A 24,332-nucleotide genomic window follows, 5' to 3' on the forward strand; every position below is an offset into this window, starting at 1 on the left:
ATTTTTCCCTTCTTTCCCTCTCTCCTGCACCGGCTGCCCGAGGCTCCCGCTGCCCCAGCCCCGGCTCCGCTCTCCTGTTACTGTGAGCGGAGCCCCCAGCCCGGGCGCAGCTCCCCTGTTAACCCCTTCCCGTCCCGGCTGCCCCCGCCGCTGCCCCGGGGGCCGGGCCGGGCCGCCCCCGCCCCGAGAGGCGGTTCCCCGCTGCCCATATAAGCGGGCGGCCGGGGCGGGCAGCGCTCACTCGCTCCGCCGCCGCCCGGTGCGCAGCCAGCGGGAGGTAAGGGCGGGGAAGCGGGGACGGAGCCCGGCCGCGTCTCGGGGGGGGTGCGGGGGCCGCGCCACGCGTGTCCGTGTCCTGCCATCCCCGGCCCGCGCAGGGCGACGGCCGCGGCGGGTGGAGCGGCGTGGCCGCCGCAGCCGCGCTGCCTCGGGCCGGGCTCCCCGCCGCCCCCGCGGGCTCCCTGGGCTGCGTGCCCGCCCCTCTCGGGATCCCGTTCGGGGTGAGCGGGGAGGGAGCCTCCCCTTCCCGCGGCCCGGTCGGCGGGGCTGGCACGGCGCGGGGGCGGGGGGCACGCTCGGAGGCTGCCGAGTCACCTGCGGCGGGCCGCTGCAGCGTCCCGGCGCCGAGCGCTGCTTGCCTCGGCGGGCTCCTTCCCCCGCCTGCCGGGGTGCGATCCCGAGCTGTGGGGGACGCTCGTTTCTCCAGTCGTTGGGGGTTTTTTTTCCACTCAGAACTGCAGAATAGAGTTTAAATGTGCCGGGCTCAGTCTTGCAAAGCCTCTCGAGGGCGTGGGTGTCCTGGGAGGGGCCGTGGTGCCCACCTCCCCGTGCCGGAGAACCAGGCTGGTCCTTTGACATGGGAAGGGTGCAGGCGTGTAGGTGACAACCCGACCGGCTGTCCTGGCTTTCCCTGGCGTAGCTCATTTCCTTCTCCACTCGGGGAAGGGCAAAGCCCAGTTTGCCTGCACCCCTGAGCTGCCCGGAGGCAGCTCGGCGTGCAGGCAGGACCGGGCTGCAAGATGCTCTGGGTGGAAGAGGGGGTGCTGAGAAGTTCCCAAAAGCGTTGAGGGCCACGCGGTGCTAGGCTGCTCTCCTAGGCAGGGGTGCTCGCTTACTTTTTCGCAGCCTGCAGCGGGTCCTGGGCAGGAGGTGGGACGGGGAGGGTGCAGTCCTGCAGGCTGCGTCACCTCCAGGGACATCTCCGGGTGTCCGGAGCAGGATTTCGGGTGCATCTCCTTTCCTTCGTGCCATAACTCCTGCGAATTAGCAGGGACTGGCCACAGCACACGTGCCTGCAGGGTGAAGGGCTGGTGGCCTGCAAGAGCTTTGCAGTGCAGCGGATGCAAAACGCAGTTCCAGCTGCTTCGCAAGTTTTTAGGATATTGTGCTGTCTGCAGAGAGCGCTAAAGGTATTTTTTTTAGGAGCACAGAGTGGCTTTATTGAGTTTGTCTGGTGGGTTCCCCCCCACACCTCCTAGCTAATCCGGGTGGGAATCGGAGCTCGGGTTACAGCAGCTAATCCCAGACTATAGAGAGCCCGGCCTCGTAAGGCTGTAATCTCTGAATATAGCCATCCTCCCCAGCGGGGCTTTGAGCCTGGGAGGCCGTATGGGTTTCAGATTTTTATTACCGTGCTGGGGATGTGAAAGTGCGCAGGCATGCGGGCGGCCCCGGACAGATGGATGCACGTGCACTCAGCAGAGCTACTCTTGGAGCGGAGGCAGGCTGAGATTTGGGCTGAGCATAATTTATCTTTAATGAGATCCCCAGGGTGGTTGTGAGCGAGCAGCCGGGGTGGGGTTGCCCTCTCCTAGCCGCTGTCCTAGGCTGGTGGCCTTGATGTTCCCGGCATTGGTGTGAGTCCCAGCTTCAAGGGCTTTCTGCTGCCCTGTTGCTGCCTCCCTGCTCGCCCTCGCTGCCTCTCTGTTAGCACTGGTGATCTGACACCCCGCAGCCAGGTCCGAGTTTCTTCTCTGTTAGGGGATGTGCTGGAGGCTTGGCAGCGGGTGGTCACAGCCCCATCCGGGAGGCTGGCTTGAGTTGGGGTCTTGAGATGTGGAATGAGCCCGCTCCCCTTGTGGGACCACGTGCCTTCCCAGAAGATGCCCAGGCCCACCCGTGCTACTTCTGTGGGGTGTTACAGGGGTAGCCTGGTGTTCCTCCTGCTCTGCTCACCTCGCTGCCTGCAAATACCAGCAGGAGACAGTGGCCCATGCCACGGGGCTGTGAGTTCTGTGGCTTTTAGGGAGTTTGCTTTAGTTGCTGTGGGGTTTTGAGATGCAAGGACTTGGGGATGGTGCTGCTTCTTCCCACGCTTGGGAGGCCTTGAAAAGCGCTTGCGCTGGGGACGCAGCAGTAGCGGTGTGACCCTGGATGAGGTCTAGCAGGAAATCCGTCCTCTCTCCCGCTTGCAGCCCTGGGCTGAAGCGAGCATCCCGGGGAGCTGCGCCTGGGCAGCGCGCGTCCCCGCTGCCTGCGCTGGCTGGGTGCTACAGGCAGCTTGAGGGTGGCCTGTGCCCCGGGGCGGGGGGGCAGGATCAGCCCTTCTGCCCTGCGTAGACTTGGGTTAAATCACCCTCTGCTTTCCTGAGCTGGAGGTGGGGAATCACCTATCCCGGGACAGAAAGCTGCCGCTGTCTCGGCTCTCTCTTTAGCTAGCGTTTTAGCAAAATCCATTACTTATTTGGTTTGAATCTCAACTCTGTCTTTCAGCAGGCCAGCAGGAGGAAAGCCTGGAAGGCTGCATAGGTTTGAAGTGACAGGCTAGATCTCCTCGCAGGGCCAATTTGGGCCCTGTTTGTGGAGAGATTTGATCTCCTCTGGGTGTGTGCACGGGCCCCCTCATTGTTGATGCCACCAGCTTCCTCTCCACTGGGACAATAGTGCCTTGAGTCCTCCCCGGTAATCTCCCTCCTTATCTCCCTTCTCTTCCGTAGCCTGTATCCCTGGCAGGCGGGGAGGTTTGGGAAGAGCCAATTATGCAGATGGAGGAGCAAGAGGTGTCAGCCGTGTATCAACCGACATCCCTTTTTGGGGAGCGGGGGTGAGAAGAGGATGCTCAGCACGGGAGCGTGTCCGAGCTCTTCCCTGCTCGCTGTCCTCTCCGTGCTCCCGTAAGCCCCACCAGGAGGTCCTGCGGTGGGGTCGAGGATGTTCAGAGATGCAGGTGGCCGCGGGAGTTGTTTCCCCTGTTGCTCTCTCTGGCGTTGCTCTCTCCAGCCGCTCGCTCATGCTGGCGTTGTCCCGGGGCTGGGGCGGCATCAGGGGTGCCTCTCGCTGCTGGGGCTGGCCTCATGGGGAAGGACAGGGTGGCCACCGTTCAGGATGCTACAAGTGTCCATGGTGGGGGGACTTCGGGTGGGCTGGCTGACCCGACGCTCCGGCTCAAGTGAAGCCATGGTGGAATGAGATGGGGTCCATCCTTTGGAAACCCACCTCTCCATCTTTATTTTGGCGTGCCCCGAGCCGGAGCCTGCGGACACGGGGCTCCAAAGCTTGCTTGGCTGAGGCGTGGTGGTCACGGGCCGAGGCAGCCGGCTGCTGCCGTGGGTGGTACTGTTGGTCCTGTGGGGTGGGACGGTCCCAGCGGGGGAAGCAACATTTGTACGCCGCCCCGAAAGCACAACGGTAATTAGCAGTCCGGCTTTGGATTTTGCGTAAGCCGTGTGGGTCTGCTGCGGCCCTTCCTTCTGCTGGCGAGGAAGTTAACGAGGAGCCCCTTGCTTTGTCCGCTGCCTGCCGATGGAAGAAGGCGCTGAAGAGGCAAGAGAAGTAGACGCAGAAAAGCAAAAGGGTGGGAAGGAAGCAGTTGTTGTGGGGCCAGCTGTGATGGGGGAGTGTGTTGTAAATCAAAGCGCTCTCCTAAAAAGAAAATTTAAGCCCAGCAGATCTTCTCAGCAGTCAAGTTCTAATTTTTTTTTTTTTTCTTTTCTCAAAGCTATGTGATAATCGTTAAACGTAGGGGATGCTTTGTAAAATAGAATTGAAGGGAAGGGAGGAGGAAAAGGAGCAGGATTTAAATTTAAAATTGGATGAGGGTACAAAGCCCCTTAGTTCCCCACTTCTGCTTAATGCAGCTGGAGCTGGGCTTGACAAGATGCTGACCAGAGCTTGTGGTAAATGTTTTACGGTACCGTGTATCAGCCAGATCAATTCTATGCTTGAGGGAGTGCAGATAAAATGGCTTAAAGATTCCCCTGCTGAAAGTGAGAGTATCATCATTTATGCTGGAGAAGACAGATTTAGTCGCCTGACGTTTATTTGGCCATGGTGTACTTTGTGGATTTCACACCCGGGGACGATAGCCAACCTGATGATGTCAGATGTGAGCTGCAAGAAATAAAAACAAAAAAATCACACAAAAAGCTAGTGCTGTTCCTCTTTTGTCAACCAGATGAGTTGTGTTATGTGTGTGTTTTGGTTGGTTTACTCTACGGATCTCTTTAATGGAAAGTGCCTTACAAGAGTAGGACGTCACTAAAACAGCCTGACCTGCGTGTGCTTTATGGTACGAAGATGGCAGCAGAAATCTCTCTGTTAACTTAGATCGTTTCTTTTGCTCCTATTTTGCCTGTAGGTCGCTTGAACTCCAAAGTGAGCGAACATGAGCGCGCTTGATTTTACTTCCATCCTCGATTTTCTGGAAACGGCCAACTTGACAGAGATCAACTGGACGTGCAACAACGGTGACTGCATCACGGTTGATGCTACAACATGCCCAGGCACGCTCAACAAAAGTGCCCTGCTGTACACCCTGTCCTTCTTCTACATTTTCATCTTTGTCATAGGGCTGGTGGCCAACTCGGTTGTGGTGTGGGTCAACCTCCAAGCCAAAATGACCGGCTATGAAACCCACCTCTACATCTTTAATTTGGCTATTGCCGATCTGTGCGTCGTCATCACCCTTCCGGTGTGGGTCGTCTCCCTCGTCCAGCATAACCAGTGGCACATGGGAGAAATCACGTGCAAGATAACTCACCTTATATTTTCCATCAACTTGTACAGCAGCATCTTCTTCCTGGCGTGCATGAGTGTGGACCGCTACCTCTCAGTTGCCTACTTCACCAATTCCAGCAACCGCAAGAAGAAGATAATCCGTCGCTGCATCTGCATCTTAGTGTGGCTCCTTGCCTTCTCTGCGTCTCTCCCAGACACTTATTATCTCAAGACTGTCTCTTCCAACAACGAAACCTATTGCCGTCCTGTCTATCCAGAGGAGAGCTTCAAAGAGTGGTTGATTGGCATGGAGCTCATCTCTGTCGTGCTGGGCTTTCTTATCCCTTTTCCCATCATTGCCCTCTTCTATTTCCTCCTTGCGAAGACCATCTCCGCCTCCAGTGACCAGGAGAGGAAGAGCAATGGGAAGATCATTTTCTCCTACGTTGTCGTGTTTCTCGTCTGCTGGCTGCCCTACCATGTAGCTGTCCTGCTTGACATCTTCTATAGCCTCCATTTCATACCTTTCAGTTGTCAGATGGAGAACTTCTTGTATGCCACTCTTCACATCACTCAGTGTTTCTCTCTAGTCCATTGCTGCGTCAACCCCATCCTGTACAGCTTCATTAACCGCAACTACAGATACGAGCTCATGAAAGCCTTTATTTTCAAGTACTCTGCCAAAACTGGTCTCACTAAACTTATCGATGCTTCCAGAGTGTCGGAAGCAGAATATTCTGCTCTGGAGCAAAATGCCAAATGACTGCAACCCCATAAAGAAACCTCCTTGACTCTTTGATTTTTTTTTTTTTTGGTGTTGTTGGTTTTTTTTAACCTCCCCCTTTCTCTGTGCTTGTTATGAACGGGGCGTGAGTTCCAGCCTACGAAAGAGAAATAGCAAACTGTAATTTAAGAGTAGAATCAGGTGCAAAATGGAAGTGGTACCAAAATTAAGCCTTTTGGTGGTGTGTTTTGTTTGATGTCCTCCTACCCCCGTCCCGACTTCTCGACAACGCTATGCAAATGGAAATGACTTTCTAGCAGACGAAGCCATTGTGTACCATAGATAACATGCGTTTCCAGGATAAGCTTTTTCTTCCATGTGTAGATTCCCTCTTGTCTCCTTGTATATGTTATATATATAGTGTGTTGTATTTAAAAGCTCAAGACTTTATTTTCTGGCTCTTGGTGTACCTTATACAATTGTATTTGAAAGTTAAATATATTTTTATCACGTATTTGAAGTATATTGCTGATGAGCGTATCCAGAGTGCTGTAGTCTGAGTGTTAGATTGCCATTTGGTTTTAAACTATTGTAGGTAAGAGGATGCTGATAAATAGCAGTATGGAAATGATCTCTTAGGTGCATCCTCCCTGGCTGGCACACTTTATTGACCGTAGCTTTATGTGGTGGTCATACCCACGTGTCTGGAGCATGAAATGTATGGACTGTAATATAGCTACCATCATGTTAAAGTTAACAGTATTGTAAGAGGTGTTAACTCCTACGCCCGTACTTCACAAAGCTGTATCCTTATGCACAGAATGAGTGATCTTACTTCTGAGAGTTGTCTCTATTTGTAAGTTATTTTTGTAAAATAAAGATCTGGAAAAAAAAAAACCAAACCTCTATGCCTGCCAGCGGTTTGACTTGCCATCCTCCTCCTCCTTAGAAACAAAAGCCAAAAAGAAGAAACCCCAAAGCCACCTTCTCTCCTTTGTTTGGTGCAGGAGCAACCAGGTCAGTCTGTATTTTCCTGATGTTTGTTGACGGTGGGCAGAGACCATTGAATGGAGGAATGTGAGACAGCACGGTGCGTGGCGAGAGGGGAAGGGCTGGGGGAGCGGGTCCGCGGGAGGCTGTGCTGTTTGGGAGGGTACAGCTGATGGATTTATAAGGTGAAAGCTGCTGGGAGTGATGAAAGGCCGTGTCTGTAGCTTAGGAATAAACACGTGGAAGGTAAATGTGGAAGTACGCAGATGGAGCGGATATTTGGACTAATCCCGGTTCAGTCCTCTGCTGTGTTTGCTTGCGCTGGAATTTGGGGGTTAGCAGTCCTGACAGCATTAAATCCCTTTTTATCTCTTTTTCTCTTTGTTATAGCCGGTGTTGAATTTGCAGTGCCGCATTGCCAAAGCGCGGGGCAGGATTCAGCTGCTGCGGGATGTATGAAGTAGATCTTTAAGCCAGCGAATCGCGGTCGTCTTAGTCTCAGGACAAGGTAACTAATGTTAAATCAATGTCTCGCAGCCATCGCTGACTTGCCGTTGCTGGTTCCCAGTGCAGCGCTAACTGCTTTGCTGTGAAGGCTACACTTAAATTCCTATTAAATTAAAGCATGCTGTTATCCCTCTGAGATCCCAACAGCCAAAAGATTTTTTGTAACAACTGTATTTTGTTTCCGTCTATATGTTGTAGTACTGCCTTCTCAAAGCTGACCCTATAAAAATAGATGTTTGCCAACTTTGCAAAGTCTGCTGTCCCCTCCTTGTACTTGGTGTGCCTGAAAAAGCACTGGTCCGTCCCCAGACGGAGGAGCCGGTTGCAGAGGAGGGCTGCCAGCATAACCGTCACAACGTCACTACGCAAGCGTAGCCTTTTGCGCGGACGCTTCTTATGAGAGATGGTTATTTTGGCTTATCCCGTAAGCCTCTCCTAAGGTACTGCTGAACCGCAAGGAAAGTGCTCCCTCGTGCCGATAGTTAAGATTGGAGGTGGTGCGTTAATACCGAGAAATTAACGTTCCTGGTTCAGCTGGGCATCGCTTCCCACGCCCCAGCATCCGTACGTGTAACTGTGTCCTCCCCAAAGGTGCTGGGTGCGGCTCTGGCGTCTCGCTCCGTGTGCTGGGGTGTGCCTGCGGGGTATTTCTCAGTTTATAGCAGCGTAACTATTTCAGTTCAGATCCCGTCTCGGGCAGTATGATGTTTTCGTGCCATGCTTTGGCTGGTTTGGAGGTTTGACTTGGCAGAAGCTCACAATTTATTTTTTCTCTGCAGTTTGGTACTCGGAGCACGGCGTCGGCTCTGGAGATCCTGGGCAGTGCTGAGTGTCGGGGAGGTCCTGCAGACCTGCTGTATAGACCGGACCGATAAAGTCTCCAGACCTCTTCCTTGGGGATATGAATCGTGGTGGGACAACGCCTTTTCCAAAAGCGGGATCAGACTGAGAGAGCAGGTAAAGGTCGGGACCACGACCCTCGCTGTCAAGAGCTCTAGCATCGTGCGTGTGGGTCCTTTCCAGCTCCTCGGATGGGAAGACCTGGGGCTGAGCACCCACCTTGTCTCCTTGGCTCTTGAAAGGGCAGGTGGAGCTGGCAGGCAGCGTTCTCCCTTGCCAGCAGCACTGGGGCTTGGGAAGGGTGCACGAGGTCCTCTCCGGGCATCGGCACTACTTGTGTGGAGGTGGGCAGCCCGGAGGTGGCCGTGACTCGGTGAGAAGGGTGGTAGCGGGCAGATGATGGGAAGTCAGTGGAGGGCAAAATAGTGCAGAGGGGCAGAAGGATAGAGTTTGTATGTCGTTGTTGCATATATGTCATTAGGACTTGTTTTTATGCAGAAAATTCTCAAAAATCAAACTTCGACAGATGTATAATAGGAAAAAACATATGTATGTGTTCTAGGAGGCTTTCCTCGTGGCTGTGTGCCACAATACTCCAGCTGGTACTTGCACTGAGACCAAAAAAGTGTGTTTGGCCCCACTGGAGTCTGGTATGAGGGAATTTATCAGCGGACAACAGGTGAGTGAAAATACACGTCCTCAGGTAGATGTGACTGTGACTTACGCCTTATTTGGCCAAATATCCCGCCCCTGGAGCCGGGGATGTTACGAAGGGTCCCTGCTTCTTCCCGCTGCAGGGCTGCGGCTTTGGGGCAGGACTGGTGGGCTGCTGCCCGTGCCCGGGGATCTCCCTTGTTCCTCTGACAGCTACAGATGTACGTAGGCGTTCAGGTCTTGCCTTTGCAAGGAGGTCAAATTCACTATGTAAAGGTCTCGGTGGAAAAATGAGTAAAAATCAAACGTAACCCGTGCTGGAGCAAGTCCTCCTGCTTAACTCTTGGCTGAAAGCATCCCAGTGCTGTCAGAGTCCACGTGCCTCAGAGGCAGGCACTGAGCAAATAAAAATACATCTGTTCTGTGAGAGAGGAGGGTTGTTTTTTTTTTTTTTATATAGAAAGTGCAGTCCTGCTTTATTGTTACTTAAACACAGATTTCCTTTTATGAGCCATAAACGACATTCAGGTGCAGCACAGTGACTTTAAATCAGCTCCTCTGGCAACCATCTAGATAATGTATTGTAAGAAATGCCTAACTGGCCTGTTTCTCCTTTGGCTAATTCATCGTTTCAGTGCTGCTGACTTTAGATACTAGCCTTTCATGAGTTCACTGAGCATTAAAGCCATTTAAAGTTCCTAAGAAGCAAGAAATAACTCAGCTGTGAGCAATATTTAAGCACGTGGCGGCAGCGGCGCTGCCAAAGCCGGCTCTTAATCTGTTTCAGAGAGCTGCTTGATGAGAAGAGTTGGGTTGGTACCTTGGGAAGTGGGGCTCAGCCCCTGCGATGGGGTGTGGGGCTGAGCAGGGCATGATGCCATGGGGATGGGTTTTGGGGGGAACTGATGTGTACGGAGCCCAGGGCTCGCTCTTAGCCTCGCCGCCCCGTTACGGCGTGTGGCTGAAGAGCGTCTGAGCCAGAGTCTGCTCTGATTTACACCCTGGATTTACAGTAGGATAATGCTGCTGATTTAAAGGGAGCTATCCAGGATTTATAGGGCTTTTTATGAGCAGGATCAGGAATTTTAGCCATAATCCTGTGTAAATGTATGGGTGTGAGTGCAGATGTGCGCATCTGCATCGCTAATGCAGTGTAATACCCATGCACAGCAGTAATGCGAAGACATAATAATAGTAAACCAACAGATAATAACGATGTGCGTTTGCTTTTGCAAGAGTACTTGCGTTACAGGGTTATAATACGATTCAAACCAGACTCGCAAAGATCCTGTGATGGATAATCCAGCTGTAACCCTAAAGCGTGTGGCTGACTCTTCTAACACCCACTGTCACGAGAAAAATCAGTCACCTTCCATTTTGGTAGTTGCTGTTTGAAAACAGTTCACTTTTTTCTCGTAGGTTTTGATCTATTTGGTTTCCTGGGATTACGTGGAATACGTGTCAGGCCTTAGCTAAAGACCGCTATCCTGGAAATGTTATAAATTTATATTACCAAAGAGATACCAACATCCTAGTGATGCTGTGAATCCAGGGAGACCACTCAATCCTATGGCTAAAATATTGAGGAGGGTGCTCTTCAGCACGGGAGTGAAGAGCGTCAGAAGGCGACCCTTCTGCTTATTTACCTTACCAAGCAGGTATGGATCTTTACAAGAAAGTGCTGGGAAGCCACCCAGCCCCTCTGCAGATGCCAGTGGGCTTAGCTCCCACGTGAAGTATGAAATCAGTGCAACTCAACAGGTCTGCTTCAGCAGAGGGTCTGGGCCGCCGTACGTCGTACGCTTCTTGACATCGTCTGGTTTTACGCCAGCTCTGGCGATGGATGTTTTTACCTCTCGCCTCTAGGTTAGGGGGGGGCGGAAAAAACCCCAAACCTCTATCATGTTTGCTGTCTGTACAGTGCTATTTCCAGACTAAAGAAAAAGAGTTAAATTACATTTTAACAGAACAATACCAACAACAGCAAAGGTCAGGAAACTTTTAAGTGAGGTCACCCTATCGATTGCAACAGTGAAAGGACGGACATCAAATACTTTCCCGTGAAAGGCTGAAAAGAAGTAAATTCAGCATGATATATTGAAACCCAAGTCTCTTTCATATGTTGCAGAGCCTCTGACATAGCAGGTTTACTGTTCAAGCTGAGATATGTTGCCTTGCCAACATATATTCTGAGTTACCCAAGCAGATTTAATGTTTTTGCAGTAGTGACTTTTCTCTTTTTTTTGAGGAGGGGGACACTTTTCTTTTTCTTTTCAAAAAATTGTTGCAGAAGATTTCAAACCTACCTAGGAAATGACCTTAATCAATTTAGTTCCACCGATGAGTATGAAAACTCAGATCTTTCTTTTTGCTTTCTCTAAACATTGTCTTGCTTGCATTGAGTAGGGTGACCGAGTCACAGCTTGATAGAAAAGTGCGTTTTGTTTGTTGTTTGTTTTTTTTTTTTTTATCCATCCAAGTGGCAGCTCTGTTTTGTCCAGAAGGATTGACGTGAGTGACAAGTGTTTTGAATTTCTAAGCTCCAAGGTCTCAAAATGCATGAAAAGCGAATGACACACACACAAAAATGTAAATCTTTGAAAAACAAGTCCCAACTACACACAAAAAATAACAATTCTGGTGATAGACGCTGCATTCATTCTGGGGTTTTTTTTCCCCCCTTTTTCTTTTTAATAAGTCAGTGTTTCTGGGCCACCTACAGACACATTTATGTCTTCTGCAGCGGGGAATCGGGATGCACAATAAGCCAAAGTCACGGTCGTCGTGCATCAGGGTGCATCTATCTGCGTCTCAGGGTTACGGCTCCCATTGCCACCAGCTCTCCAGGATCTGTTCCCGTCAGCCCCATATCGACTGGGGCGACGCCGTGGGTCTTAGTCTGATGGGCGCACGACACTTGAATATCCTCATTATGGAGGGCTTGGGTTGCAGGAGTCCCGAGAGAGTGAAACCATCGAGCCGGGCTGTGCAGACACAGCCAGAGGCATGCCTGGCCCGTGGAGCTCGCGTCCCAGCCCCGTTGGAAGTGGGTAAGGTGGGCTTTGAGATGGGGGAGCCCTCCTGGCCCCAGCACTTGCCTGGCGTGCAGGGGTTGGTGGTGGGTCCCAGACTGGGACGAAGGCGTCCCCTGGGCTGTCCCCAAACAGGCTCTGCTGCAGGCTGCGTCGATTTAGGTCTGTGGGTTGCTGTTTGCAGAGAGCAGAATCACAGAATCGTATAGGTTGGAAAAGACCTTTAAGATCATTGAGTCCAACCATAAACCTAACACTGCCAAGCCCACCACTACACCATGTCCCTGAGCACCTCATCCAAACGTCCTTTAAATACCTCCAGGGATGGCGACTCAACCACTGCCCTGGGCAGCCTGTTCCAGTGCTTGATCACCCTTCCAGTGAAGTAAAATTCCCTAATATCCAGTCTAAACCTCCCCGGCGCAACTTGAGGCCATTTCCTCTCGTCCTATCTCTTGTTACTTGGGAGAAGAAACCGACCCCACCTCTCGACAGCCTCCTTTCAGGCAGTTGTAGAGAGCGATGAGGTCTCCCCTCAGCCTCCTTTTCTCCAGGCTGAACAACCCCAGGTCCCTCAGCCGCTCCCCATCAGCCTTGTGCTCCAGACCTTTCCCCAGCTCCGTTGCCCTTCTCTGGACACGCTCCAGCCCCTCAATGTCTCTCTTGTAGTGAGGGGCCCAGAACTGAACACAGCATTCGAGGTGCGGCCTCACCAGTGCCCAGTACAGGGGCACGGTCACTGCCCTAGTCCTGCTGGCCACGCTATTTCTGATACAAGCCAGGATGCCGTTGGCTTTCTTGGCCACCTGGGCACACTGCTGGCTCATATTCAGGCAGCTGTCAACCAACACCCCCACGTCCTTCTCTGCCAGGCAGCTTCCCAGCCACTCTTCCCCAAGCCTGTAGCGTTGCATGGGGTTGCTGTGGCCCAAGTGCAGGACCCAGCACTTGGCCTTGTTGAACCCCATACGATTGGCCCCAGCCCATCGAAGGTGTGAGAGGAGAGGAAAGTCAGATTTCTGGTCTTCCGACCAGCAAGCTGGCATCTCCCTTTCTCCAGCCACCCCATTGCAACCTTGTCACTCGCTGTCCTGGGTAGTGACCGGGGCAAAGTGGATTTGCTCAGCTCGTGATTATCCATGACGGCCATGTGAACCTCCTTTGGAGAGCATTTTAATCATTTTTGCCTCCTTTCGTCAAGGACTGGTAAAATATCTGAGACCAGACCACCTGAATGCAGGACGCGACTTCATGAAGCAGCCCGCGAGCCCTCTGCGACGTGGCCACGCTCCCTCCTGCCGCTCTTTTTCCACGTGGCCTCACTCTAAAACCAATGCAGGATGAAAAGTATGGGAATCCTGTGCCGCGCGGAGGATGCTGAGCCTTTGAAGAGGTGGTCCGGAGCTCTTGTCTCTAACTCAGCCAACTTGTTCCAATGGCTGGCTTGAATTTCAAGGTTGCTTTGGTGGGAGGCGGGGGTGGCAGTTTTATAAAGAAGAGTGGTGATGGAGGGAGAGTTTTTCTTCTCATTTCCCGTCCCGTCTGGCCCGGTGAATGCGGTGTTTTTGGTTGAGGGGTTTGAAGGAGCGAGGGAGGCAGTCAGTCGGAAACACCGATTCTGCAAGCTCCTGAGAGCCACCGGCCGCTGCTTCCTCTTGGTTCAGCTCGAGCGGTTCATCATGGGCCCGAGGTGGCTGCTTTAACGGGAAGTTGGCTGGCGGAGGAGAATCTATACCTTTCCTTTGCAGTGAATCAATAAAAAGCTGGAGTGTTTTGGATTCCTCCTTCCAGGAGAGAATAGCCCTCATTGTAAGTCTGGAGAATAAAACAGCAAAAAGAGAGAGAGGGAGGCTCTTCCCCGTGCATGCTCCAGCTCTCTTGGCTGAGCGGCAGCTTTGCTCTACGCGTCTCGGCCACCTTTGTTTTGGGCATTACTTGAGGTTTCTAAACCTCGCCTGAGAGTTGTGTCTTTCCATGGAAGCGAACGCCAGGCATTGTTCAATCTAATTGTGGGATGAGGGTGATGGAGCCTAGGAGATCCCTGGGAAAGGATGAAAAGTGGGTGTTTAGCGAGAAAAGCAGCAGCAGCCCCCATGGCTTGCTATCACGAGCTGTTCTCTGGGCACCATCTCAGCTGCCCCCGTCAGCCCCGTCACTCCTTCGCACCCAGAGATCTCTTGGTCCTGCTTCTGCAAAACATGCTTCAGGTTCAAAGCCTGTATTTCAGGTTGGAAACTCTCCAACAGGTGAACATCCTGAGCGTCTGAGAGGGGTGACTAGCTCAGGCCCTGGATGCAAACCTGAAGTGCATTAAACCTTCTCCAGGGAGAGGGGGGGTTTCACACTTGGAAAGCTTTGCGAGGTTTCCAGCGTTTGCTGCTTCCAGGCAGGCTGGAATCCAAAAGTGCAAAAGCCCGTGAAAATGATTAACAAAGAACAAAAACCAGACCCCAAGACAGGTTCAGCTCCGCGACTCCTCTGAACTCTTAGGCTTGCAGAATTCTCACACTTTACTTGGGTAGATTTGCTCTTGTAAAGCTGAAAATCCATTCTTCAAGCTGGATTCAGCCTCGGGTGCTGTTTGTATAAGGGTGAAGAGCATCTCCAGGTATAAATAGCCAGTGTCCATCAGCGTCAGCGGGTTATACTCCTTTATGCGGCTGGAAAGCCTGGGCCAGGTAGTTCGGTGGAAGTCAATGGGATTTACTTGCATGGGTGCGTCAGTGCTTCTGTACACGTAGCCTTCTCCCTGCAATGTGCCGTTGTTTTTGACGGCAACCTCTTTTGGCTTATGTCAGTGAGAAAGTCCCAGACACCTCTTGGCCTGGATTTCTTCGTACAAGGCTTCTTGATTCCCCTCTGCTCTGCGAGACCAGCAGCTCGTTGCCTGCGATGTGTGTTGGACCTGGGAGGTGTTTGGGGGAAGGGGAGGCTGTTTCCCATTTGAGCCGTCTGCCTTGCGTGTAAGGAAAGTCTACGCAAAGACGCCTTTGGAGATGGTATAGCCCCGAAGATGAATTGTTGTCACACAGAATATAAAAGGAAGTAAATGCTTGGGATTATGAGTGAAGTTTTGGTGATGATTTAGCGCTGGCTGGAAAGAAGCCCTGGCTCAAAGGGTCCTTCTCTTTGGCCATGCGTCTTCTGATCTGCTTCCATGTGTTGAGTGTTATTCCAACGGAGAGGTGGCTCCCGTGAATAATGGGACATCCGTACAGCAGCGGCTCACCCTCTCCATCAAGGGATGCCCACTCCTGAGTTACAGGTGGTGCTCCTGCGCTCATGGCTGATACCCAGGGCAAGAAATCTTGGCCTGGCTGAAGCCAATGGGACATCCTTGAGAAACGGGAGCTGATCTCTGCTCAGCTAATCCTGACTTGTAAGATCAGATCCTGGGGCCTTCAAGGGGCTCCCTGTGACCTCTTGCAATCTTCAGCTGTTCAGAAGGTTGGGGCATCTGGCAAAGGTACAGCGAGCTCTCCTGAGGCTGCTCGTGTGGTCGGCATAACGAGGTCTCGGTCTGACGTACTAGGGTAGCAGCAATCATTAATAAGAAGAATTGTATGGTCATCCGTAAAAGAGACTGCTAGTGCATACTGAAATTGGCTTCTTTATACTGTTTGTACCATATATATATACGCACACATGCTATACTATGTATTTATACTAATATCGAGCTAGTCCTGGGGGTGGAGAACATGGCAACATACAGCACCAGAAATACTACTTGGGATCTCACAAATCCCTTCTCCTTTCCTTGGGTGAGTGACCAACCGCTTCCACTTTACAAGGCACTGGATGACGTTCCACGTTGCTTAGGAGCTAAAACTGTTTCGACTTGCACGGTGATGGAAAAGGGAATTTTCAACGAACTGCGCGTCGTCGGATTTGTCTTGCGCAAATAGCACCTTCCCGCAGGGAGTTGTCGTTAGCTGGTTTAATCACCTTCTCCCCTTCCATTGACAGCTGAAGGACATGCGTTCGAGGGAGACAGCAAGGGAGACAGGTTCAAAACAAGACTCCGAGGTAACTCATCATCCCATGCCTTGAAGGAGAAGAAGGCCGGAGACAACTGACGGGGCAAAAGCAAAGCCATGGACTGTTTCCAGGACCTGTGGTTCACAGGTAAGGAGGGTTTTTTTCCCTTTGCTGCTGTATGACGTAAGTTAAGCTGCCCTCTTAACCAGAAACACGTTCCTTTCTGATTTTGCGTCAGCTGAGGTGTTGTTCGAGCTTTTTCGTAGTGCACAGCCCCTCTGTTTGGTTGCTCCTGTTGTTCATTTGCAGGGGGTGAAGATGAGAGTGTGGGTTTGGGAGAGCCACGGAGCCCGCGTTGAAGTCGTAGGGTTTTGCACCATTTTAACAGCAGCATCTGCTTGATAACCAGCACTGTATTTGTCAGGATAGATAAAACTCCTCCGAGGTGTTCTGCTGGATCGGCTTGACTGTACTCTTCCTCTGCCTCACGTGGTCGTCTTCACCTCCTCCCGCAAACCTGGGGCTGATTCGTGCCCTTTATTTCCATCGGTTCCAGGGGCCTTATCTCTGCCTTGCAGCTGGGAGCAGGACTCTGTCCTATCTCTGGTGCTGCAGGCACAGCTCCGCACGAGCTGGCACCTGAAATCCTAACAGCAGGGCTGGCAGCGAGCACCAAGTTCTCCGCTCATCTTTTCCCTTACCCTTGCAGGTCCCTTCCTGTTGAGGGTCATCTCTCTGGGCCCCTTCATGAACATGCACAAGCCATGACGGTTTGTAAGAGCCGTTTTGTAGCCGTACCGCCACGGGAACAAGAGCGACGTGTGTTTCAAGCCGGCTCCCTCCCTTATGCACTGACGGTCTTGCTGCCTGCAGCACTCCCAGGACCGCGGCGAGGTTTGTAGGAAGGAATATCTCTTGTTAGATTAGCCGATAGATTTGGGGAAAAACAGGCAAGCCGTTCTTCAGGTGAAAAGCATATCTGTTTTTCCCCAGTTGATTCAGCGCTGGTTTTTCCAACGGTATCTGTGCATCACGTATAGCTAGCCGATGAAAGACGTGCACCGCGGTCCCCGTGCTATCAAACGTTGCGAGACGTCGCAGGAGATCTGTGCCAGATCACTGGCAGCGACCTGCGATCTGGTAGAGTCCAATTCTTCTGCGCCCCTGTCTGAAAGCCCCGGGGTGGATGATCCCTGCTCGGGTGGGGGTTTCCCATCCGAACTCCGTTATTCAGTTGCTTATACAAAGGTGGGGGGGGTCTCTTCTCTTGGCAGAAAGCACCCCTGGCAGCGCCTTCCCCAGCCGGCTCCTGAGAGCCAGGGTCGCACGCAGTCCCCTTCCAGTCCACGTTTGACAGATTGAACCGGCTTGTTATGAAACTCCTCTGAGATAATACCGTAGCTATTTGAAGTCTCTTTTGTTTTATAGCGTAATCCGCTTACTTTCCCCCCCCCAGGCTGCGAGAGCAGCCAGTTGTTTCTGCGTAAGTCTAATATGAGTTAGTAATATATCATGGGGTAAAATTATAGGTTTTTCTCTAGTGCCAGACATTTGGAAGCATCTGGTTAGGTAGAGAAGTACCCAGCATGGATAAATCGTGTTTAAAAAGCTTGTAATTTTTTTTTTTACCTGCTTTTGTTTATTTTTTTTTATTTTTTTGTGTGCTTCCACCTCCTGGGGCATCTCCCCAGCTGGCTGTGGAGGAGTGATTGTCAGTGAAAGCCCAGCCCAGCGAATGCTTTGCTGGAAAGACAAGAAAGTAGTGGAAATGCTCCGAATTCAGTTTTATACCTCATTTACTAGGGATTGCCTTTAAAAGCTGATTCTTCAGCTAAAGTGGGTTTCCTTTTACTCTTTTGGCAAAGGAAACATCTCGCACAGGGCTCTTGTTCCCTTGCATCTGTTCCCTTCATTTAAAAACTGCCTTTTTAAGCTATGCTTTCTGAGTGCGTAGTATAGCGGTGCTTCTGTAGTAATTCCCTGCTCCTTCCGATGAGAGGATGCTCTGCTCAGCTGCATAGACCTTTGCCTGTTGGGACTGGAGTTTTCCACCTGAGGTGTCTGTCTTGGACTGAGTTCTTCTGGGGAAATACCAGCTCAGAGCGAAACAGTCATTCCTGAGAATAAGACTGTGGAAAACCAAATAATTTAGTCCACGTCGAGGCAAGCCTGGCTCTCTCTTGTGGAAGAGGCAAGGGGAAAAGAAGAGAAGACGTATTAGAGCTAATTCCCTCAATATGCCTATACGCGGACCATGCGTTACCTTCCCAATGCCTTCCTCTGCACCCGGGAATACAGGGCAGAACCGTCCTTATGTTTGTGTTTGTGCAAGCCCGAGGGCTTTGGCCTGAAAGAGATGGATGGCCTGTCGGCGGGGGGAACCTCGGTCTGCATTTGGTGGCTTCCAGTAGGATGAAAAGAAGCAGTGGCTGGAAACACGATCAGTCTGCAGTTCGGGCTTTTATCGTGTTAGCGTGTTTGAGACTTTTTTTTTTTTTTTTTTAAAAAGACAAACCGTGTCACAAAATGGAAGAAGTTACACGGTTTCCAGAACATGTAAAAATCTGGGTAAGGCAATCACAGCGGGGTGTGCCTGGGGCAAGTCCATCATCCTAAAACCGCTGGGGATGTACAGTCGCCCACTGGAAGGATGGAGCTGGCTTCGTTCGGGCAGCGGGACCTGCAGCGGTCCGGGAGGCAGCCTGTATTTCTGGCGAGGAGCAGCACCAGCGAAGAACTGGTGTGGCTAGCGCGGAAGGAGCGCCCAAGTGAAGGCGGCGATGGGCAGCTTGGGCTGCTGGGCCACCTCCAGCCTGGGACTTGCAGTTTGGGAGGGAGAGGGCGGTTCCTCTGTCTGTGCCCCCTTTGCTAATTGCTGCTGAGCCAGGCCGCCCAGCGTTTGCAGGTAGGAAGATCAGCTCTGTCAGCGTCTGCCTTTTGGGTTCGTTCTCCTTGGTATTGTAGAGGGGGAGGGCAAACTGTTGTTTGTTAGAGACTCCAGCCCAAACCGCAGCGATCCTGCAGCGCGTGTGTGTCTTTGCATGCAAAATAACCGTGAATCAGTCAAGTGCGAGGTCAGAGATGAACGAGGTGGGAGTCAGACCGTATTTCCAGGAGCGTGCTCGGCTGTATTTGGCCGGTGCTGAGCCCAAATGCAAACCACAAGCTTGTCTCCGGATTGCGGGTGAGCAGCCGGGCAAAACCCAGCTCTACTTCTCTCCTTTTGCATTCGGAGAAGATGCCGAAGGGGCGGTGGCCATGGGAATGGCCCCTCGAGGAGCCCTGTCACCCTGCGAATGGGTGCAAGCTGGAATTCCGCCCCGCGTTTCCCAGCCTCTGGTCGCAGCGATGGCGGGGGGGGGGCAAACAGCCTGGGGTGCAGTGAGCGGGCGGGCTGCTATCCCAAAAAGAAGACCGTGGCATTTTTCTCTCTAGGGTAGCCCTGAAAGTGAAGGTATTCAAAGCTAAACAAAAAAATTAACGATGTTTACATCAGCTAGAGCCCTGGCCTGTTGTCTGTCGGCTGACGGGCAATTAAACTCTCCCAACAGGTTGTCTGCCTGTACGTGATACGATAGGAGAGTGCGAGTGGGGTATAACCGATAGTTTCTGGATGCACCGTGTCCTGGGGATTTACGCTGGGGAACGATGCAAGGGGACGTCCCCCCTGGAACACCCTTTTTGTTCCATTCGCAACCGGTTTGCTTTGAACAAACGAAGACGGGCGTAATCTGCGGGAGGAAAGCTTGCAGCGGGACAGGGGCTCGACGTCAGCTTCGAGATCCGGTCTGGTACCGTCCGTGTGCGTAGGGTAACGGGGTGGGCTGGGAAAGGCCTTCTTGGCGGCAGCCCAGCTTCCAGGGAGAGCGTGCGAGGCAGCTGACTCCCACGGCAGGTTTGGTAGCTGAGGGCTGAAAACTTGCCGGATTAGCGGGTCCTGCAAGCCTGCCTCGCTAGGCAAAATTTGAGCTGATTTCTGCAGGGCTCCATCTCAGAATTTATATATCTTGGAGCAAAGAATAGCTAAAGCCTGCAAAATATGTTGTTATCGCTGATCTTAAAAAGCAAAATCCAGCTTCTGCCATGCTGCCCTTCCTGGGACAAAGGCAATAGTGGTGTTTCGGTGATGCAGAGGATGCCGGGGCAAGAAGGAAATTCCTGAAGTTTGTAGGCGTGTGTGTAGAAAGGCAAAGAAAATGCTTGAAGTTGTAGAGGCACTGTCGCGGGAGACGTTTTTTCAGCAGTGACGTGATGCTGTGTGTGCCGCGCCCGAGCCAGGTGCTTCAGCCGGGTGAATTCAGTTAGTCTAGGGACAGAGGTTTGGCCTTTCCTGCCGCCGGGATGGCGATGGAGAGGACCGAGCCGGGGAGGAGGAGGAGGAGGAGGGGAGGTCGGTGGGTCTTGCCGACAGAGAGGGGACGGACAGAGGACGGGGGCTCTGGCCGCTCTCCCCAGCTTTTGCTGTTCCATCCCTTTCCATCACAGCTCCGACCGGGTGCTGACGCTGGCGGGAGAGGTTGGTACCCCAGCTGTGGTTGCCTCTTGGCAATGTCGTCTCCCGCCCCTACGCTTGTGCCCTTCTAACCTGAGTTTGGTGGTGTAGCGGAGTAAAAGCAAGGTGTTCTGCTGGGGTTTCTTTACTTCTGTTTGAGCCGACCTTTCCCAGTTCTCTTATCTCTTAATTAGTCCATCCCCTGGCAATCTTTACGTGCGAGGGCATTACTCGGCAGAGTATTTAGCCCAAGTACGTTAGGGAGAGGCAGGAAGAGCTTCTGATTGTGCTGTAGCTGTAGCATAGGTGTTAAAGATGTATTTGTGAGCCAGTCAGAGAAGAATGCTGAGGAAATCCTGTTTGGGTTAATCTTGTTTAATTTTATAATAAAACCCAGATGGCTGGCCATCTGGTGCTTCTTGCAATCAAATATCTCACAATTAACAGTAATTTACTTGCCTTGAGACTTCCATGATCTTCCTGTGCGTTTTTTTTTTTTTCCCTTCAACCTGAGTATGTGTGGTCCCTTCCTAGAGCAGCGCTGAGCGTAAGCCTGGCCCTGGAGCTGGCTGTAGAAGCTCGTGGTGGAGAGCGGTGTGGGGCTCTCGGGAGACATCTGCTTTCCTGCTGGACCTTCCACTTAACACCCCCAAAAACAGAGGCAGACAGCATATCTTCTGCTTTTTGGACCCTGGAGGAACCACGTTCAGGGTAAGCTAAGTGAATCCCGGTACGTACCTACGTATGCGTCGTTGCAAGGTATATAAGATGGCACTTAAGGGGGATATACAAATTAGATCTACGTTTTCCACTAGGCTATGGGATTTCTTCAGAGCTCAAAATGATTATAGCTAAAGTGGGTTTTCTCCAGCAGTTTAAGTTACTGAATGTAATTAAACAAGATGCAGGCAATCCCCTGCACTAGGAAAGCTTTCTGAGGGAATTAGCAGCAAAATGGGATGCGGAATAAAACCTGTGGGGCAAATATGCCGTTCTTCTGTGCAGTCTTTCCTCCAGGAGGTTTAGAGACCCCCAGGATTCATCCCACATAAGCTGTTCAGTGGTAATGCCAGGTGTGATGGGCAATTACCAGCTGCAGAACCAGACGCTGCGTTGCTAGCTCATCTTGGTTGATCCAAGAAGGCCAATGGCATCCTGGCTTGTATCAAAAATAGCGTGGCCAGCAGGAGTAGGGAAGTGATTGTGCCCCTGCACTCGGCACTGGTGAGGCCGCACCTCGAATACTGTGTTCAGTGTTGGGCCCCCCACTACAAGAGAGACATTGAGGGGCTGGAGCGTGTCCAGAGAAGGGCAACGGAGCTGGTGAAGGGTCTGGAGCAGAAGTCTTATGAGGAGCGGCTGAGGGAGCTGGGACTGTTTAGCCTGGAGAAAAGGAGGCTGAGGGGAGACCTCATCGCTCTCTACAACTGCCTGAAAGGAGGGTGTGGAGAGGTGGGGTCGGTCTCTTCTCCCAGGTAACAAGTGATAGGACAAGAGGAAATGGCCTCAAGTTGCGCCAGGGGAGGTTTAGACTGGATATTAGGGAATTTTTCTTCACCGAGAGGGTTATCAAGCACTGGAACAGGCTGCCCAGGGAAGTGGTTGAGTCCCCATCCCTGGAGGTATTTAAAGGACGTTTGGATGAGGTGCTTAGGGACATGGTGTAGTGGTGGTTTTTGGCAGTGTTAGGTTTATGGTTGGACTCGATGATCTTAAAGGTCTTTTCCAACCTATGTGATTCTGTGATTCTGTGATCCCATGGATGAATTTGGACCTTTGTGACTAATAGAGGTGCCTTCTATTCCTGATAACGCTAATGAATTTGCAGGCAGGAGGCGGAAGCATCCTGCCTTTCAGGGTGATGGGAGCCATAGCTGTTTGATAACACTGGATTTTTAGGTGGTGCTGCTGAAAATGGCATTTCTTCTTCTGAAATGCTAGTCTGCTGGTTCAGGGACGTTGTTTCCAGAGGTGACATTGGCGGTGGAGACTGGCCTCTTCAATAACTTCAGGTCTCTTTTGAATATGCCCTTCCCCAACCACCTCTATAGTTTAATAGCATCAATAGCGAACGTGAATAAATGAATTCCAGATGAGAGATCTGCATGCCAGTAGGTAAGAGCTCTCCCAGGCATTCCTATGTGATTGCTACCTGTTTACTATCCTAATTTTTTTTTGCTAGCAGATGAAGAAAAATAATTGAGCTCTTCCCCTTCTCCTCCACAAAATCACTGGCTTTGTACGCACTCGGTGTGCTGGTGCTAGCTGCGTCAGGGGCTCAGGTGATGGAGCTAAAAGATATATTCAGATAGCAGGGTGCGTTAGACTTGCTGCTATGCTCCGTCCTCCGCGTTGTTTATTTAAATAGAGGGGAGCCTTCTGAAGGGCAAGAGCTCATTTTAACAGGGCTCCCAAAGGGGACTTCGGGCCATCGGTGGGATCTGCAGAGCTAGCAGGTATAGGGTTTCACGTTGCCCCGGCCGCCAAATGATCCGATCTCGGAGGTGCAGCTCGGGAGTGGATCTGACATCCATCCAGAGCAGCTCACCATCCAGCCTAGATAACTGCAGTTAGAAAAACAAAGCGATTAGTGGAATGGCATGAAAACACAGGTCAATAAAATGGTTGTTATTATTAGAGCAGCGGAAAAATGCTGCGTTATGACGATCTGGGACTTGTGTACGTGAACGTTCTTAGGTGAGTGCTGTTCAGCTCGGCGCAGACCACGTTTTGGAACCTCTCCGCCCTGTTTCCCCCGTTTCTTTTTCCCTCTTTCCTGGTGGGGCCAGGGCAAACTCTCTTGTCCTTCAGTACCTATTCCCCACCCCTCCCACCCAGTGCAGCCTGTGTCTACGGTATCTTTTTCAAAAGCAGAATGAGAGTGGACGATCCAACGATTAGGACCCGTATCTGGCCGGTAACCCCTCAGCAGGGTGCTCCCCTTTCTCTGGGGTATTTGCCGCTTTGCGATGTCGCTAACGATGCGATCGTGAGCTTTGGTCCAAACTCTGCTCCACTTGGGGTTTGCCCACCCTCCCGGTTATTTACGTGGAGTGGACGGAGGTTCTGGGGCTCTCTGGGTGGGATTGGTCCCACCTGAACGTCCCCCATCCTTGTTCCTGCCACCGGCACGGTACGAGCCCACACCGCCGGTGGAGCTTGGCTCCGTCTGCTTGGCGTGCGTGCTGCCCAAGCCGTCTGCAGACCGTGAGACTTCCTCAAGGTGCTCTTCGCCCTGCCCCTTGGGCGCTTGGAGCTGTTGAGGGCTCATCACCCCATTGCTGCCGCTCGCCAGGCTGGGAGAAAGCCTGAATGCCCTGCGGCCCTCCGGTGCTGCTCTGAAGGGACTGCGCTGTCCCTGCTAGGCAGAGGAAAGCCAAGAGGCACCGGGGACAAATAAAGGATGATGAATCAGCCGTGCCAGGAAGTGAACCTTGTTCTTTAGGAGAGCTGGATCTTGCCAGCACAATAGCTAGATTACAAAGCCATTTCCTCCAATTACCTTCTCTGTCAAATCTCTGTGTCGTCTGGCACTAGGAAAGCTTGGATCCAAATTCATTGTGAATTGGGGCGATGACACTAGAGATTTCTAAATTAATATCCTGCCAAGAGGAATTGAGCTTGTTTTTTCCAATCATGTCAGTTCTGATTCCTTTGCTTGTCAGAGAAAACTTTGGCTTGCCATCTGGTTTCAAGGGCACGGGTCAGGGAAATCGGAGGTTGCTCAGCCCCGCACGGTGAGCTTGCTGCGCAGTGGCTGCAGGGAGCTTTGTGCAAAAAAAAAAAAAAAAAAAAAAAGAAAAAAAGGGCTTTGTGGGCCCTTCTGGGCCCCTGGCAAAGAGCAAAGGGGGAGATGAGAGGCACAGGGTGCTGGTGAGAAGGAAAGAGAGGGCACAACCTCTTCCTTGGAACAGCGGGAACGTCACAGGTTGTGGACAGGGATGAATTACCGCCCTCTTCACGTCTTCCCGGTTAGAGAGTCGTCAGCCATTCTGGATGCATTTAAAGACCATGGTGTGTTTGCTCCACAGGCTGGATTAGATATGTTCAACTGAATGTCAAGGGACTCCTTTGCGCTGCAAAACCCACGGACCTTAAAATTTCCAGGAAAGGAGCAGCACGGTGACCAGCTACTGTGCCACCTAACTGGGGTCTGGTGGCCGGGATACCCGAAACGCGT

At 52.0% G+C, this 24,332-nt stretch overlaps 1 protein-coding gene and 1 long non-coding RNA gene across 2 annotated transcripts; both read left to right on the plus strand.

The window, feature by feature from the left end:
• Positions 1–3,145: 3,145 nt before the first annotated feature.
• Positions 3,146–6,561, plus strand: ACKR3 (atypical chemokine receptor 3). The gene is made up of 2 exons (XM_075511487.1): positions 3,146–3,166; positions 4,577–6,561. Exon 2 carries the CDS (start codon positions 4,604–4,606, stop codon positions 5,696–5,698), a length of 1,095 nt encoding a protein of 364 aa, XP_075367602.1. The 5' UTR covers positions 3,146–3,166; positions 4,577–4,603; the 3' UTR covers positions 5,699–6,561.
• A 480-nt stretch (positions 6,562–7,041) lies between these two features.
• On the plus strand, positions 7,042–24,327 carry LOC142414360 (uncharacterized). The gene is made up of 8 exons (XR_012777038.1): positions 7,042–7,157; positions 7,936–8,113; positions 8,559–8,675; positions 15,649–15,807; positions 16,370–16,554; positions 18,170–18,565; positions 20,687–20,863; positions 24,184–24,327. It is a non-coding gene; the product is annotated as an uncharacterized LOC142414360 (long non-coding RNA).
• Positions 24,328–24,332: the final 5 nt, after the last annotated feature.

Source organism: Mycteria americana, chromosome 9 (genome assembly GCF_035582795.1).
Source record: "Mycteria americana isolate JAX WOST 10 ecotype Jacksonville Zoo and Gardens chromosome 9, USCA_MyAme_1.0, whole genome shotgun sequence".
Taxonomy (NCBI): Eukaryota; Metazoa; Chordata; class Aves; order Ciconiiformes; family Ciconiidae; genus Mycteria; species Mycteria americana.

Excerpts from the sequence above, each read along its gene's own strand:
- ACKR3 (XM_075511487.1), top strand. The coding sequence starts at position 4,604 with ATGAGCGCGCTTGATTTTACTTCCATCCTCGATTTTCTGGAAACGGCC.